Here is a 13,579-nt window from a genome sequence, read left to right on the forward strand (position 1 = left end):
GCCAGGCTGGCCAGAGCCCCAGCACCAGGCAGGATGGGACAACAGCAGCCAAGAGGACATAGCTGGCACTGCTCACCTGGGATCCAGCCTCCTGCTGTGACCTCATACAGCACCCTCCTGCCTGTTATTCCACCTGAAGCCAGAAGCTGCCCAGAACCTCAATGTCCTACAGCTCAGGGGCCACAGCTGTCAAAGTGTATCTGACTGCCAACTCCTCATGAGCTGTAGGCTCATGATCACGAATTTACTGGGAACTTGCTAGGGGGTGGGGAATGACGTCCCCAATGCCAACAGTCACCACAGAGGCCCCTCTCCCAGTGTCCAGCCCTACTCAGCACACCCAGACCTCACCCTTCTTGTTCTTCTCCTTGGTGACCACAGTCATGGACATGGTGGGTGTGGCTGCAGCCTCGCCACTGCTGGGCAGCCGGCTGACCTGGAGGGACCGGAAAGTGCACTTGAGCGTGTTTTTGGTGGTGGGCAGGTCCTTCTTCTCGGCATCTCTCTTCCTGTCCGCAGGCTGTGCTGCTGTCCAGTAGTCCACCTGCAGCCCCATCAGCTCAGCGCCGACGCCCTGGCTGTGAAAGGCAGAGGGAAGTGCTCACCCTCATGTTACTGCGCCGTAGAAGGCAAGGAGGTGTGGCTAGCACCTGCCCTAACTGCCAGTGGACAGTGAGAAGCTCTGCAGAGCTGACTGCCCACTTGTCTACTGGGATTCTGTTAGTACCCACGGCCATGTCCAGGCACCCTGCCCACCTACTTTCCTGACCTAGGAGAGTGACTTAATCAGAGGTGTAATGACTCATGAGAGCAGGTGACATCACAGACTCAAACTCTCCAGTTCAGCTGTGTTGTCTGCATTCTGTTCAAGGCCCAGCTGGTGCGGCAGGACTTAGCTCACTTGTGTGGGGCCTGAAGAGCTGTCTCTTGCACCTCCTCCCTCACCTCCACTTTTAATAGCCCACTCTGTTAAGCTGCTTTCAGGCTTAATGAGTCCAGAGTTCCTGTCCCTAGGAGTATTCACTGAAGACAGCTCTATCTCCCACCCTGCTCTATGGCAACTGCATATAGTCCCAAGCATCCCTCGTAGGACCTCCACCAGCCCTTCAGCAGCACCTGTCCACACTGCCCTGATAAGATGGGTAACGTGGAGGGTGGATGTCACCTAAGAACAGATAAAACGAGAGCCATGCTGTTTACCTGGGGGAGGACAGGCCTCCACTCACTGAAGGGGAGGAGGGTGGGGTAGGCGAAGCCTCCTTGGCCGCAGGAGATGTAGACACAGACGGTGGGGTAGAAGAGAGTACACTGGACCCTGAGGGGGCTGCGTCGTCCGAGTCTCCTTTGGAGAGGAGGCACAACCAGTGGTCAGACAGCCTTCTAGTCTGGCCCCACAGCTGGCTGGAGCCTAGACTGGAGAGGCAGCTCTCAGGGCAAGTAGGGTAGGCAGAGTAGCATTTGTGGGGAACAGGATATTCTCTTTCTTGTCTGGGAGAACTGCCCAGTTTGCCTTATCTGAGGCTTTGTGAGTATAGACGAATCAACAGAAACTTGCTGATCCTTGAGACCAGAGGGACCACCTACCCAGAGAGCCACATGGACAGTCCTCAGAGAGGGACGAGGTTACCTGATGTGGCTGAAGACGGTTCCACAAGTCCAACCTTCACAACCTGTGAAGTAACAGATGCTGGCTAGAGGCAGGTGGGGAGGCTGAATTGCACCCACCTTGAAGCTAATCTCGGGGTCGGTGCCTATGTTCCTGTTGCTGCCCAGCTTTTGGGCCCACAGATGAGGAAACAGATCCCAGCATCCTCCCATCTATGGGGTAGGGCCCCGCTCTTGGAAGTGGCAAACCTGTTGTGCATGTGACTGGCAAGTCCTAGACATCCATCAGATGAGGATGCTGGCATGAGCAATACTGTCGCAGAAACAGGAGCTATTTCATAGTAAGTATGGGCCAATAGGGAAAGTGCCTCAAGCTTGAACTGTCCAGCATGGTAGCCTCTAGCCACAGCAGCTATGCCAACATGGCGCGAATTGCAACGCCAAATTCAGTCTTAGCCATGTCAGGCGGCCATAGGGCACTTTTATCACTACAGAAAGGGCCCCGAATAGGATGCTATAGAAATGTTGTCATGGCCTTGGAGATCAAGTGTCATGCCGCTTTAGAGGCCTCACAGCAGGACACCTCTGCTAGAGATGGAAAGGCTGTGAAAATGAGACTGACTGAGAGTGAGCCTTACCTTCAATCTGGGCAGAGGGGAAACTGAAACCTCCATAATCCGTTTCATTTAGCCTATGCCAGGAGGTACAGGCCTGACTGAGCAAACCTGCCAGGCGGCTCATCCTTGTCTTGTAGTAGACACAGCTGAGCCTCTTCTCCTGAGTGCTGAGCTAGCTCTGATGGCCTGACACAACTCCATAGAAAAGGGGCTTACACTTCCATGTGTTCACTATGGGAATAAAAATCTCCCAAACAGAAAAATGCAGGAAGGAAGCAAGGGGGATCGATGAGAAGGAATTAGGCAGTCTTTGGTTGGCTCATAGGGTAAGGAAGGCTCTGGTACGTGTAAGGTAATATAAAAGCACTCTCTTGTGACAGCAATTTATCAGGTACATGATCTCAGTGAATAAAGCTGGCGATACTCACCCCAACAAAGGGAATGAACCTCTGAGAGGATTCTTCATCGGGGCTGGGAGCAAAAAACAGACTGTTAAGACTCCCTCTTGGAGCATCCCAACCCCAGCTGTCTTCCAGCCCAGGGACCCAGCCTCCTCATCCCTAACCCACCCTGTCACTAAGCCACATCACCTTCCCATAGGTACTCTTTGTCACTATAGAAAGGCCATCTGCCAGCTTCCAGGCCTAAGCTGTTCCACGTGCATGTCCCCTGGAATCCAGAACTGGGCCTTCTCCAGTAACTGGGGTTGGCCTTCCCAACACCCGAGCATGAAGGTTTCTTGCTCCATATCTGGTGGAGTCAGTGCCATCAATAGAGACTACCGCTTTGGCTAAAGTGCTGGGTATAAATGCTAGGTTCCAACAGTAACATCTATAGACCAAGGCCTGAGCAGAGTTCCTGGGACAAGCTTCAGTAGAGACCAAGATTAGTGACCAGATGAGGTATTGTCTGGACTTGACTCTGTAAAGCATTTGACAAAACAGTAGCTTGTCCTGGAATGCTACTCATGGCCTATCCACCATGAAGATGCCCAGGGTCTGAGATCAGGAGCAGAGATGAAAAACCATTTGTCTTCCTCCTTCCAGGTCTAGCCATGTGGCTCATCTCTGAGGAGGCTCCTCGACAACCAATCTGGTACCTAGTGGCCCAGTCTCCCACAAGGTATAACCTCAGCCTGAGGCACATGGCTCCATCAGCAGTCAGTGTGTCTTGCATCTCTTGGCAGGACTGGCTCTGGTGGTGGGCTGGTTCTACCTGTTTCCTCCGCACCCTTCCTTCCTGCCCTTCCCCAGTGGCTTCTGGTCTGAAGAGCAGGTTATCAGCTGGAGTTGTTTCTGCATGGTTCTTGGGACTCTCCTGTCTCGTTTCCTCATACTGGTGCCAGACGCCAGTGCATCTGTCGCAGGGGTGAGTATGTACGTCAGGTCAAGCACTGAGATGGAGAGGTGAGACAGATCTCTCTCCATCTAGGCCTGGGGGTGCCCCAGGGCTTCTCCCTGCATCTAGGCTTAGGGTGTCCTTTAAGTGTTTGAGTGCAACAAGTACTCCTAACAATTTTCGGCGAGATGCTTTTGTGGGAAACAACACTTGGGAGGGGTGTGGCTAGCCGCTTGCCTGTGCTGGGCATGAGCTTTCAGGATTGGCAGCCCATCTTCCTGGTGGAGCAGAACATTGTTCCCAGTGCTCCCACTCACAGTGCATCCACAAGAGACCAGTGGCCTATGCAGTGAAGGAGGTCTCTGTCTGTCCTCCCCACACCTAAAGACCTGGCAGATGTCTTGGACTATGCTAGGCTACTGGAGATGGCTAAATTCCTAGTCTCCCTTTCCTTTCAAAAGAGGGCAGTTTTGAAGAGAAATCTGTTCTCCCTTGTCCATTCCAAATGATTTGACTCCTGGCCCCAATCTGCCCTACCCCTTGCCTGTCCACTTTAGGCAACACTTCAGGCCCAGAAGGTTTTAGAAAGCAGGCAAGCACAGTGGTTCCCAAGGGAGGGCTCTAACCAACTGAGCCACACAAAGTCTGTAGGGCCCTTTAGGACCATGGCAGAGCAGCTTCTTATCTGTAGTCCACTCTAAGACACTTGAGAACCGAGCGGGGCTGACAAGCCATGTGTGACAAGACATAGGAGACACTGCAACATGGAGAAGCTACTCAAAGCCAAGCTGTATCTGGGGCCATGCAGACAGAACCAGCATAGTTACAGTAACTGTGACACCAGTGCCACATTGCATTCTGGGCCATGCAGATAGCACCAGCATGGGTGCAACAGCAGTGACACTAGCTGGCCAACCAAGAGCCTGGATGCCGAGGCAACCAGGGCCTACCGCACAGGTACTCATGGAAGTTAAGAGGTTTGGCAGTCAAAGAACTGTGCGTGCCCTTGACCTGTTCCCAAGACCTGCCATGATACCAGACACAGAGCCTAGGCCTGAGGACCCATGCCACCCTCAGACACCAGAACAGCAGCCCAGAGCTTGTGCTGTCCCAGAATGACCTGAGGGCTTGGCTACCACCAGAGGACAAGCTCCATTCCCAGCTTCAGGTCAGAGGCAAGCTGGAGCAGGTACCTCCTGGCAGAGCTCTCAAGGGAAGGCCAGGCAAGCCTGGGTCTTCGCTGGCTCCTTGCAGGCACCTGTGCCCACCTGGTGCCGGTGTCACTACTGTACCACAGGCAGGAGGAGTTATGGGGGACAGCGTCTCCTCAAGCCTGATTTTCCCAGGTATCAGTACAGCACAGGAGAGCATGCTGCAGGCTCCTCCTGTCACAGCCGGTGGCACAGGCCAAGCCTCAAGACAGGAGAGAGGTATGAAGGCTGGTCTTTCTCTAACTCAGGGGCTTGTTTAGCAGGACAAACTGGTACTCAAGGATCGCCTGTGTGTCCAGCTGTTAAGATAATGAGTAGCACTACCAGCAATGAGGATCCTGGACTCTGTCTTGGGCAGACACTTTGCGGCAAGTGTGGCAGACAGTGGGGCAGGACTCTCCGCATTGCAAAGGATAGCTCTGAGGGTACCTGAGAGTAGCTCAAGTTTTCAGAAAGTGAAGCCTTCCCACGGAAGAAAAACAATTTATTCCTATTCAGGGTCCTCACAAGCCTGGCTCCCCAAGGAAATTAGAGAAGATATTACAATCTCCTCTCTGTGCCTCTGTTGGCCCCGGGAGCTGATTCTATAGTGCAGAAAGTGCCAAGGGCACCTGCCACACTGTGCCAGCTCCTTCACCTCCCACCTCCACACTCTTACCTACAGGACCAGGACTGGTGGTCCCGCCCATCTGAGGCTGTGTGTGGCCAGATTATTGCTAGTGTTAGGTGCTGGGAGCAAGGCCAGCACCAGTGCTCAGCACAGGCTTAGTTTAACAAGAGGCTTTAGAAGCACAAACTGAGGTTAGCTCTGTAGACACAGGGCTCATCTGCCAAGTCTCCTAAGAAAGTGTTCATAGCTGCCATTCCAGGAACAGGGATGCTGCCCCAGGCATGAGGAGAGGCACTTGGGCAAGGACCCTGCTAAACAAGCCCTAAAGACCAGCCTGGGAACAGAGAGGGGATAGACCGGAGAGCTGTACCTCAGGGTAAAGTCAAAGTGAAAGTGCTTTTTCCTTTTTTGGAAAGCCACCAAGAGAGAAAACACACATGTTAGGACACTCAGGAACAGCAACAAGTCGTCCACACAGAAGAAGGAGCAGAATGGCTCCTGGTGGTCAGGCTGAGGGTTCCTGGAGGGTCTATGTGGTGGATCTGCCCCTGAGCACCAGGCAGTCAGGTAGCAAGTCTGGCCTCTGCCTACCTGCCACAGCTGATCAGCCTTCAACTCAAATATCTTTTGGTCTAGGGAAGGCGGTGTGTGGCATGTATAACTTAAAGAAACTCTCAACTTTGTTGTCCTTGGCTGAAGGGTCTATGTATCTCCTGAGCAGGGTGCTGGGCCCACCTTGGACACCAAGGAGGAGGCTGCCTTAGGCTCTGTGCTTTTAACTCTCCTTGACTGCATGTAGGCTAGAATGTGCAGAGGTCTGAGCCAAGACAGATATGTTGAGTTCCCTAAGTTGAAGAGGAAGGATCTAGGCCCAGGCCCAGACCCAGATCCACTCTGTCCAATCTCACACAGACTTTCTGACCACTGCCTACCTCTGGGTGGATGGGATCATGAACTAACTGTTCACCCTGAGGCCAAAGCCAGGGTCAGGGGACATGTGGGTAAGGAGCCATGTGAAAGGAACATGACCAGGTATGTAAGGACTACAGGAGCCAAGTGCCCTGTACTACATCACGTAGAATGTTAACATGCACAAAAACAAAGGTTCTGAAAACCCAACCTGGGGTTCTAATCTGACATGGCTTCATCACAGGCTCACGCCACACTCAGCTTTTTCATCCTGGCCTCTTGAAGAGTCTATCCCATAGCCTACAAGGGGCCAGGTCCTCCTCCAGGGGCCCCAGCCCTGGCCCTCCATGTTACCTCTTCTGCTTGTAGGTCAGCATGGCCTCTGCGATGGGCAGCTGGTGAGCACAGTTGGCTCCTGAGATGTACTGCGTGATGCGTGACACGATGTCTGGTGTGTCCTGCACTGCACAAGGCAGAGGTGGCAGAGGGTCAGCATGGCGCCTGGGCAGGTTCTGCTGGGTCCTGGGCTGTGTCCTAGGCACTATGTTCTGGCTTTTCTCTATCTCTTCTCTCTGCCAGCAGCCTCTGGCTCAAGTGCCCATCCACAATGGTCCCAGGTGAGGATGGCAGGGTTCCTTTTCTCCTTCTCAAATCCTGAAGGCCTGTTCTGGAGCCCTGTGCCCACTCCTTTCCAATAGCCCCATACCCCACAGGCTAAAAACTCAGGCTGGGTGAGGGAAGACCCAGAACCTCCCCTCCCACCCCACAATCAAGTGTAAGAGATGGAGTCTCCAGTGGAAGGGACCCCTTTCTCCAACGCAAGGGGCTATAGATGCATGGGAAACCCCGTGCCCCAGCACAGGCCTCACCACTGCTCTGGGCTTCCAGCTTGTTGAACAGGTCTCTCCAGGCCAGATCCTGGAAGAAGTTGTTGTAGCGGTAGTCCACGGAGCCCAGGTACCTGGCCACAGGGTGGGAGCCTGGGACCCAAGGAATTCCATGAGCATGCGGAGTTGCCCAACCCCATACCACCCTCCTGTCCTGAACCACTCGCAGTGGGCTGGCAGAGGCCTGCAGGAGGAGCTATGACAGTGTCCCCACTTCCTATTGCTCCACCAGGGAAGGCAAATGAGATGAAAGAAAGCTCAGGTGAAGGCAGGAAGACCAACAAAGGTGATAAGACATGGGCCCCAGGGGAGGTACTGCCTTCACTAATGGCAAACAAATGAAGCCTGAACAGGTGTGTTGTACACTTTAAGGAACTACGAAAGCCAAATGGCTCCTGGAGTTCAAATCCACGGGACCATGACAACCTATAAAGACTGCTTTGAATTTTTGGTGACAGAAACCAAAGCTCATGTGGGGTGATCTGGTGGGGGGCAAGGACAATCCTGGAGCCTAGTTTGCTCTCTAACACATTCTACATGATTAGGACATTTATCAAAGGTAAGAAAAGAATGTGACAGTAAGAAGAGGTCTTACAGAAAGACAAACAGGACGGACATTGGATGAAGAAGAAAACAGGAAACAGGACAGGAGCCTACCACAAAAGCCTCTGAAAGACTCTACCCAGTAGTATATCAAAGCAGATGCTGAGACTCATAGCTAAAACTTTGGCCAGAGCGCAGAGAATCATATGAAAGAAGGGAAAGATGGTAAGACCTGGAGAAGATAGGAGCACCACAAGGAGAGCAACAGAACCAAAATATCTGGCCACAGGGGTCTTTTCTGAGGCTGATACTCTAACCAAGGACCCTTCATGGATATAACCTAGAACCCCTGCTCAGATGTAGCCCATGGTAGCTCAGTATCCAAGTGGGTTCCTTAATAAGGGGAACAAGGACTGTCTCTTATATGAACTCTTTGACCACCCCCATCCCTGAGGTGGGAGCAGTCTTGCCAGGCCATAGAGGAGGACAATGCAGCCAGTTCTGACGAGATCTGATAAGATAGGGTCAAGATGGAAGGGAAGGAAGATCTCCCCTATCAGTGGACTTGGAGAGGGGCATGGGAGGAGATGAGGGAGGGAGGATGGGATTGGGAGGGAATGAGGGAGCGGGACTACAGCTGGGATACAAAATGAATAAACTGTAATTCATATAAAAAATAAAAATTTAATTAAAAAAAAGAAGAAGTCTTACAATACAGTCTAGTTACTGGCTGGCCTGAAACTTTTCATCCTTAGCTTCCAAGTGCTAGGGTGACAGGTATGATACTATGTCTGGCACACATGACTTTCCAAAATAGTGAAAATAACAGAAGCGTGTCATATTGGCACCTCTACCCTCACCGGGCTGTGCCCCTATCTCTGAGGTCTCCCAGGTTTAGTCACAGGTGCCAGTAGCCTGAGGCCCCTCACCCAGTGGGATGATGAGGAAGCGCATGTAGCCGAGCCAGTCAGGCGTCTTGTGAGACAGCTGCTCCACGAAAAGCCGCAGGATGGCGCTGAGGTAATGCTGTGCTCCTGCCACAGCGATCTTCACAGGGGTCGGTGGCTGAGAATTGCAGTTGCAGCTGCGGTCCCAAGAGGGTGGGGCAGAGAAGACAGATGCCTCACTGTCTGTGGCCCAGGATCACCCTGCTGAGGTCTGGGAAGCTGAGGCCCCTAAGATGCAGCTGTTCTTGCCACACAATCCCAAGAGCTACCAAACCCAGGGTCTCTACCAACAAGAATTCTAAATATGGGGGCCCTGGATAGGCCTGGGCCAGAAGGCTGTGCTCAAGATCTCTGCTGGGACCACCGCAAGTGGAGGCAGACTACCATAGGCTGCTTCTTGCCCTCACCACGCCGAGTGATTCCTACTGGAAATCAGAGTAAAGCTGTGGAGGTCTATGGGCAGCATATCTGGAACCCTCCACGATGCTCAGGGTCAGTTTTCCCCGCCTTTAAGTGGCAGGCAAGGCTGGGATGTGAGGCAGGAAGGGCAAAGGGTGGAGCCCAGGTAAGGAGGGAACAGCAGACTCACTATCGCTGTATCCGAGAGACAATGGTGCTGAAGGCGGCCTGCACATCAGCAGCGGAGCATGTGCACACCACAGGAAGTGTGTGCTTCTGCAGGACATCTGAGAGGAACTAGAAAGGGACAAGCTGACAATGACCTTGGTGTGGTGCCTGCTAGTCCCCATCTACTCTTATCACAGGTCCCACAGGGTCCACAAATATCCAGGCAGCTCTGATGGTCACCACCCCTCCACCCCCGGCATGACTGGTGTCCCTCAGGCCTTATGAGCACTCAGTTCCCCAGGAGATGTCAGGGTACATGGCTGTACCCCTTACCTGTCCCTGCCAGTCAGAGGTGTTGACGAGAATGATATTCTCAGGGAGTTGGTCATCAGAGATGAGGATGTGATTCAGTTGGTCATACACAGTTTTCCTGGGAATCTAGAGACACTGAGGTGTCCACACAAGGAGACACAGCACCCATGCCTTTCAACCCCCAGCCCTGGGCCTCAACACTCCATACCCCAAGCAGGCATGGAGGCTGAGAGCAAGTAAGGAAGTGCCTAGGCATAGAGTGTCCACATGATGGGTGGCTCTACATCCAGGAAGAGTCACAGGGTGGCAAGAACTAGCCCCAGGGTCAATAGGTTCCCTGACAAGAGGACCTATGGCTGTCTTCTTGTCTGCAGGGACTTTTATAGCAGGCCCTCCAAGTTTGCCCAGTCCTCAGGGCTCCTAGGCTTCTTTCTGCTCTCTCTGGGTAGCATCCTCCCCCAGACCCCAGCCTAACCTGCAGCTGGCTCCTTGTGTCTGGACAGCGCTCGTTGTCTAGGCTGTTGGCTCGCTCATTCTGCGGTCGAGCTGGCTGTCGCTCCTTCAGGGATGTGCTCCGGCCCCGGCGGCCGGCTGGCTTTGACTCTGACCTGCTAGAGACCAGGAAAGGCAGAGGAGAGCAGCTGGGGTGGCAGGCTAGATGTTCACTGTAGGCTGCACGCTGTGCTGCCCCACACTGCTGCTGCTATCCCTACCTGGCAGGTCCCTCGATGTGACACTACACTCTCCCCAGCACCCTGAGCCCTCAGCAGCATGAGTAGGTGGCACCTCTTGGGCACCTCTTAGGGTTGTAGGCCAGCAGAGGGCCAGAGGTAGCTGCTAGTGACAGACTGGATCCGGGTCCCACCTGCACTTTCTGGAGTTGGCCCAAATAGCTGGTTTCCCACAACCCTTCTCAGCACAAGGCCACACCTGGTGGAGGGGATGACAAGTGACTCAGTCTTGGTGATTCTTCCACTGGGCGGCAGCTTCTCCGTGAACACATCCAAGGTAGAGGTCTCAGACTCTGGACTATCCTCAGCTTGCCCTGATGGTTCGCGGGGGACTGGCGTACTCTGATGGTGTAAGAAGAAGCCATATGCACCAACTGCAGAAACATTTACTATGCCTCTCCTGTCTACGTGCCCCTGGCTTGGGAGAAGGCTCTGGGTTTCCTCTGACATAGATCCTGCGTGAGTCACAATCAAATGCTGCCCGTGGAGGTAAGAGGAGAGGTAGTCCTCTCCTACAGACAGCTCTAAGAGACCAGCACTAACCTGCTGGAAATCACCCCGCACCTTATCCGAGAGACTTGAGGGCCTAGGTCTGATAGCAAGGTTAGGGATGCAGTCATCCATCTGAGCTACCCGGACATTATCCACGGAGGGCAAACCAAGGGCGCCCTGATCACCAGGCAGCCTGGTTGCCCCTGAGGATGGTACACACGTTTTCAAGGTGTAGGAACGAACGCAAAGCCCTCCCTGTGGAGTTCACTGTACATTTGAGGTCTGCTGCACATGGACAGGTGGACACACCCCACGCCTGCTTACAAGGGCCACTGTGTCAGAGACGCTGTCACTTGGCTGCTTGCCTCCCAGGGATCTCGTCTTCTCGGGTACATCCGCCTGGGGGTGATGAGACAGAAGTTGGGCTGTGCTGTAGAATGCGGATGGCCTAGCTGGGAATTCCCAGGCTGTGAGCTCAGGGTTCCTGGTGAGTCTCCTGCTCCTGGGTCGATCCCTGCCCAGGTAGGTACATGCTGGAAAGGCAGCCAGGACTCACAGGGCCAAGAAGGATGAGAACACCCAGCATGGTCCAAGGGTCTCACCACTGCACAGAATGGCCATGCTTACCGGGCTCGGAGGCTCCCTGTGGCTCCGAGCACTGTGGATGCTCCCTATCTCCGTCTGTGAGCTAGAGTGAGACAGGCCTTCGAAGTATGGCCTGGAAGAATGAAGGAGTAGATATTATTTCCCAAGATCGCCTATACACTGAAAATGAGGTTCAACCCCCTGCATACAGAAGGGCAAGCAGCATGGAACTCAACAGCTCACAGACAGAGCTACATCCAAAGAAATGCACTGTGGAAGAACTGTGTGACTGTACATCCATTCCTGAAGGAACCTTATCCGATGGTGGGATTCTGGAGTGACTGAACTGCAGGTGGGTGCAGATCCTGCAGTGGCTATAAAGTCTGCAGCAAGAAGCCATGTGTTTCCAGGGCTTGTGAGGTGACTCCTGCAGCTAAACCCTAAGACTTGAGTTTAATCCTTGGGACCCAAATGGTGGAAAGTGGAGAAGTAACCCTAGCAATCTGTCCTCTGACCTCCGTCCTCACACTGTGGCACATGCATGCTGCGCCCTGTGAAAAATGCAATTTTCAAAAAAAAAAAAAAGAGAGAACCACTTCTGCTTATGGCATTCCCCAAAGGTGGGGCTGCCAACAACACAAGGACACTGGGTATCAGCGCTGGATGCCTCAGTGCTCTTAATGGGATTGCCCCTTGTGGCGGTTTGAATAGGAATGGCTCCCACATATTCAGGAGTTTGAGTGCATGGCCCATAGGGAGTGGCACTATTAGGTGTGGCCTTGTGGGAGTAGGTAGGTGTGGCATTGTTGGAGGAAGTGTGTGTCTGTGGGGACAGGCTTTGAGTTCCCCTATGCACAAGCTATGCCAATGTGGCACACAGTTGTGCCCTTCTGGTGCCTACAGATCAACATGTACAACTCTCAGCACCTTCTCTAGCACCTTGTCCGCCTGCATGCTGCCATGCTTCCTGCCATGATAATAATGGACTAAACCTCTGAAACTATAAACCAGCCCCAACTAAATGGTTTCCTTTTACAAGAGTTGCTGTGGTCGTGATGTCTCTTCACAGCAATAAAACCCTAACTAAGACACCCATGTTGAGAACCCGAGCTCTACAGGCAGACTTCAGAAATCAGAACAGTCTCAGCAGCACAAGGGCATCATGGGAAGGCCCAGAACAACTAACACATTCTAGATACATTCAGACTATTCTAGACCAACACAGATGATTTGACATCAACTAGTTACTTCTAACCAACCCTGACAAAGTCACTTCAGACTAATGAGAATAGTCACGACTCTAGATCAGCTAGGCCAATTCCTGACAATCAGATCAACCTGGATCAATGTATCTGTCTTTAGCAGATTAAGTATGAGTGAAGAAAAAGGAGATGGGCAAAGTATAAAACCAAGAGATGTTAAGGAATTTAAGTGAAAATAGATGGCAGGATATCAGCACGTCCATGTGGGTGATAAGGCTCGTAGAGACCTAGACATGCAGGATGTCTCCTGTGTGTGACACCCAGGATCATGGCACCACAGTGATCACACTTCACCCCAGAACTACAGGCAGCAGTAGTCGCAGGCCAGGGACTATGCCACCATAGTTAATGTCATGGGGTTCATGATGGGGAGGATGTGAACTCTGGGTGGATCCAATGTGACCCCAGCAGAGGTCACACGACAGCAGAGAACACACTCAAGCTTGAAATAAAAGGCATGAGGCAAGGACTAGTGCTGAGCCAGGAGGACCGACGTGGAGGAGCACAAGAACAGCGGCTTCCCTGACCCAGAGGACATCCCGCAGAACAGTGGCTTCTAAAACCCTGGCCTGAGCCCAGCACCATATACATAGAAAAAGAAACAGAGGCCTGAGGATGGCACCATAGAAGTGGAAACATACTAGATGTTGGAATTTATTTATTTATTTTTGAAACAATGTCTTATTAGAGAGCTCAAGCTGCCCTTAAACTCAATTATTTAAGTTTCCTAAATAATGAGATTACAGAAAGGCATGAGAAATGAATCCCAGCAGAAATAAATTAACTGTTAGCAACACTAAGAGTTAGGGTTAATTCATTTCAAGATACAAGATACAGGAAACCCAAGTTTCTTGCATGTGCTTCTTTGTATTGTCCAGGTTAAAAACTTCAAAATGAAGGGTCTATAACTTTCTGGAACATCCTGAGCCTCCCTGTCCTCAGTAGCTACACCAAGACCGAAGT

General features: G+C 52.4%; 1 protein-coding gene across 8 annotated transcripts in view; it reads right to left on the reverse strand.

Annotated features, from left to right (window-relative positions):
* Positions 1-13,579, reverse strand: part of Pacs2 (phosphofurin acidic cluster sorting protein 2) — a 56,606-nt gene that overhangs the window by 3,614 nt on the left and 39,413 nt on the right. For 2 of the 8 annotated variants that reach the window (XM_055592818.1, XM_055592816.1), the window contains exons 10-23: positions 11,397-11,487; positions 11,094-11,168; positions 10,477-10,619; positions 10,022-10,157; positions 9,568-9,672; positions 9,257-9,363; positions 8,650-8,804; positions 7,160-7,270; positions 6,645-6,753; positions 3,352-3,579; positions 2,651-2,693; positions 1,628-1,670; positions 1,201-1,342; positions 352-578 (exon numbers count right to left, since the gene is read on the reverse strand). In XM_055592818.1, coding sequence (XP_055448793.1) covers positions 352-578; positions 1,201-1,342; positions 1,628-1,670; positions 2,651-2,693; positions 3,352-3,579; positions 6,645-6,753; positions 7,160-7,270; positions 8,650-8,804; positions 9,257-9,363; positions 9,568-9,672; positions 10,022-10,157; positions 10,477-10,619; positions 11,094-11,168; positions 11,397-11,487 — 1,715 coding nt within the window. Of the gene's footprint in view, positions 1-351; positions 579-1,200; positions 1,343-1,627; positions 1,671-2,650; positions 2,694-3,351; positions 3,580-5,751; positions 5,785-6,644; positions 6,754-7,159; positions 7,271-8,649; positions 8,805-9,256; positions 9,364-9,567; positions 9,673-10,021; positions 10,158-10,476; positions 10,620-11,093; positions 11,169-11,396; positions 11,488-13,579 lie in introns of all 8 variants that reach the window. The other 6 variants (XM_055592822.1, XM_055592821.1, XM_055592817.1 and 3 more) reach the window with 5 other exon arrangements.

This window comes from Psammomys obesus, unplaced genomic scaffold, assembly GCF_907164565.1.
Source record: "Psammomys obesus unplaced genomic scaffold, mPsaObe1.curated_primary_1811, whole genome shotgun sequence".
Classification (NCBI taxonomy): Eukaryota; Metazoa; Chordata; class Mammalia; order Rodentia; family Muridae; genus Psammomys; species Psammomys obesus.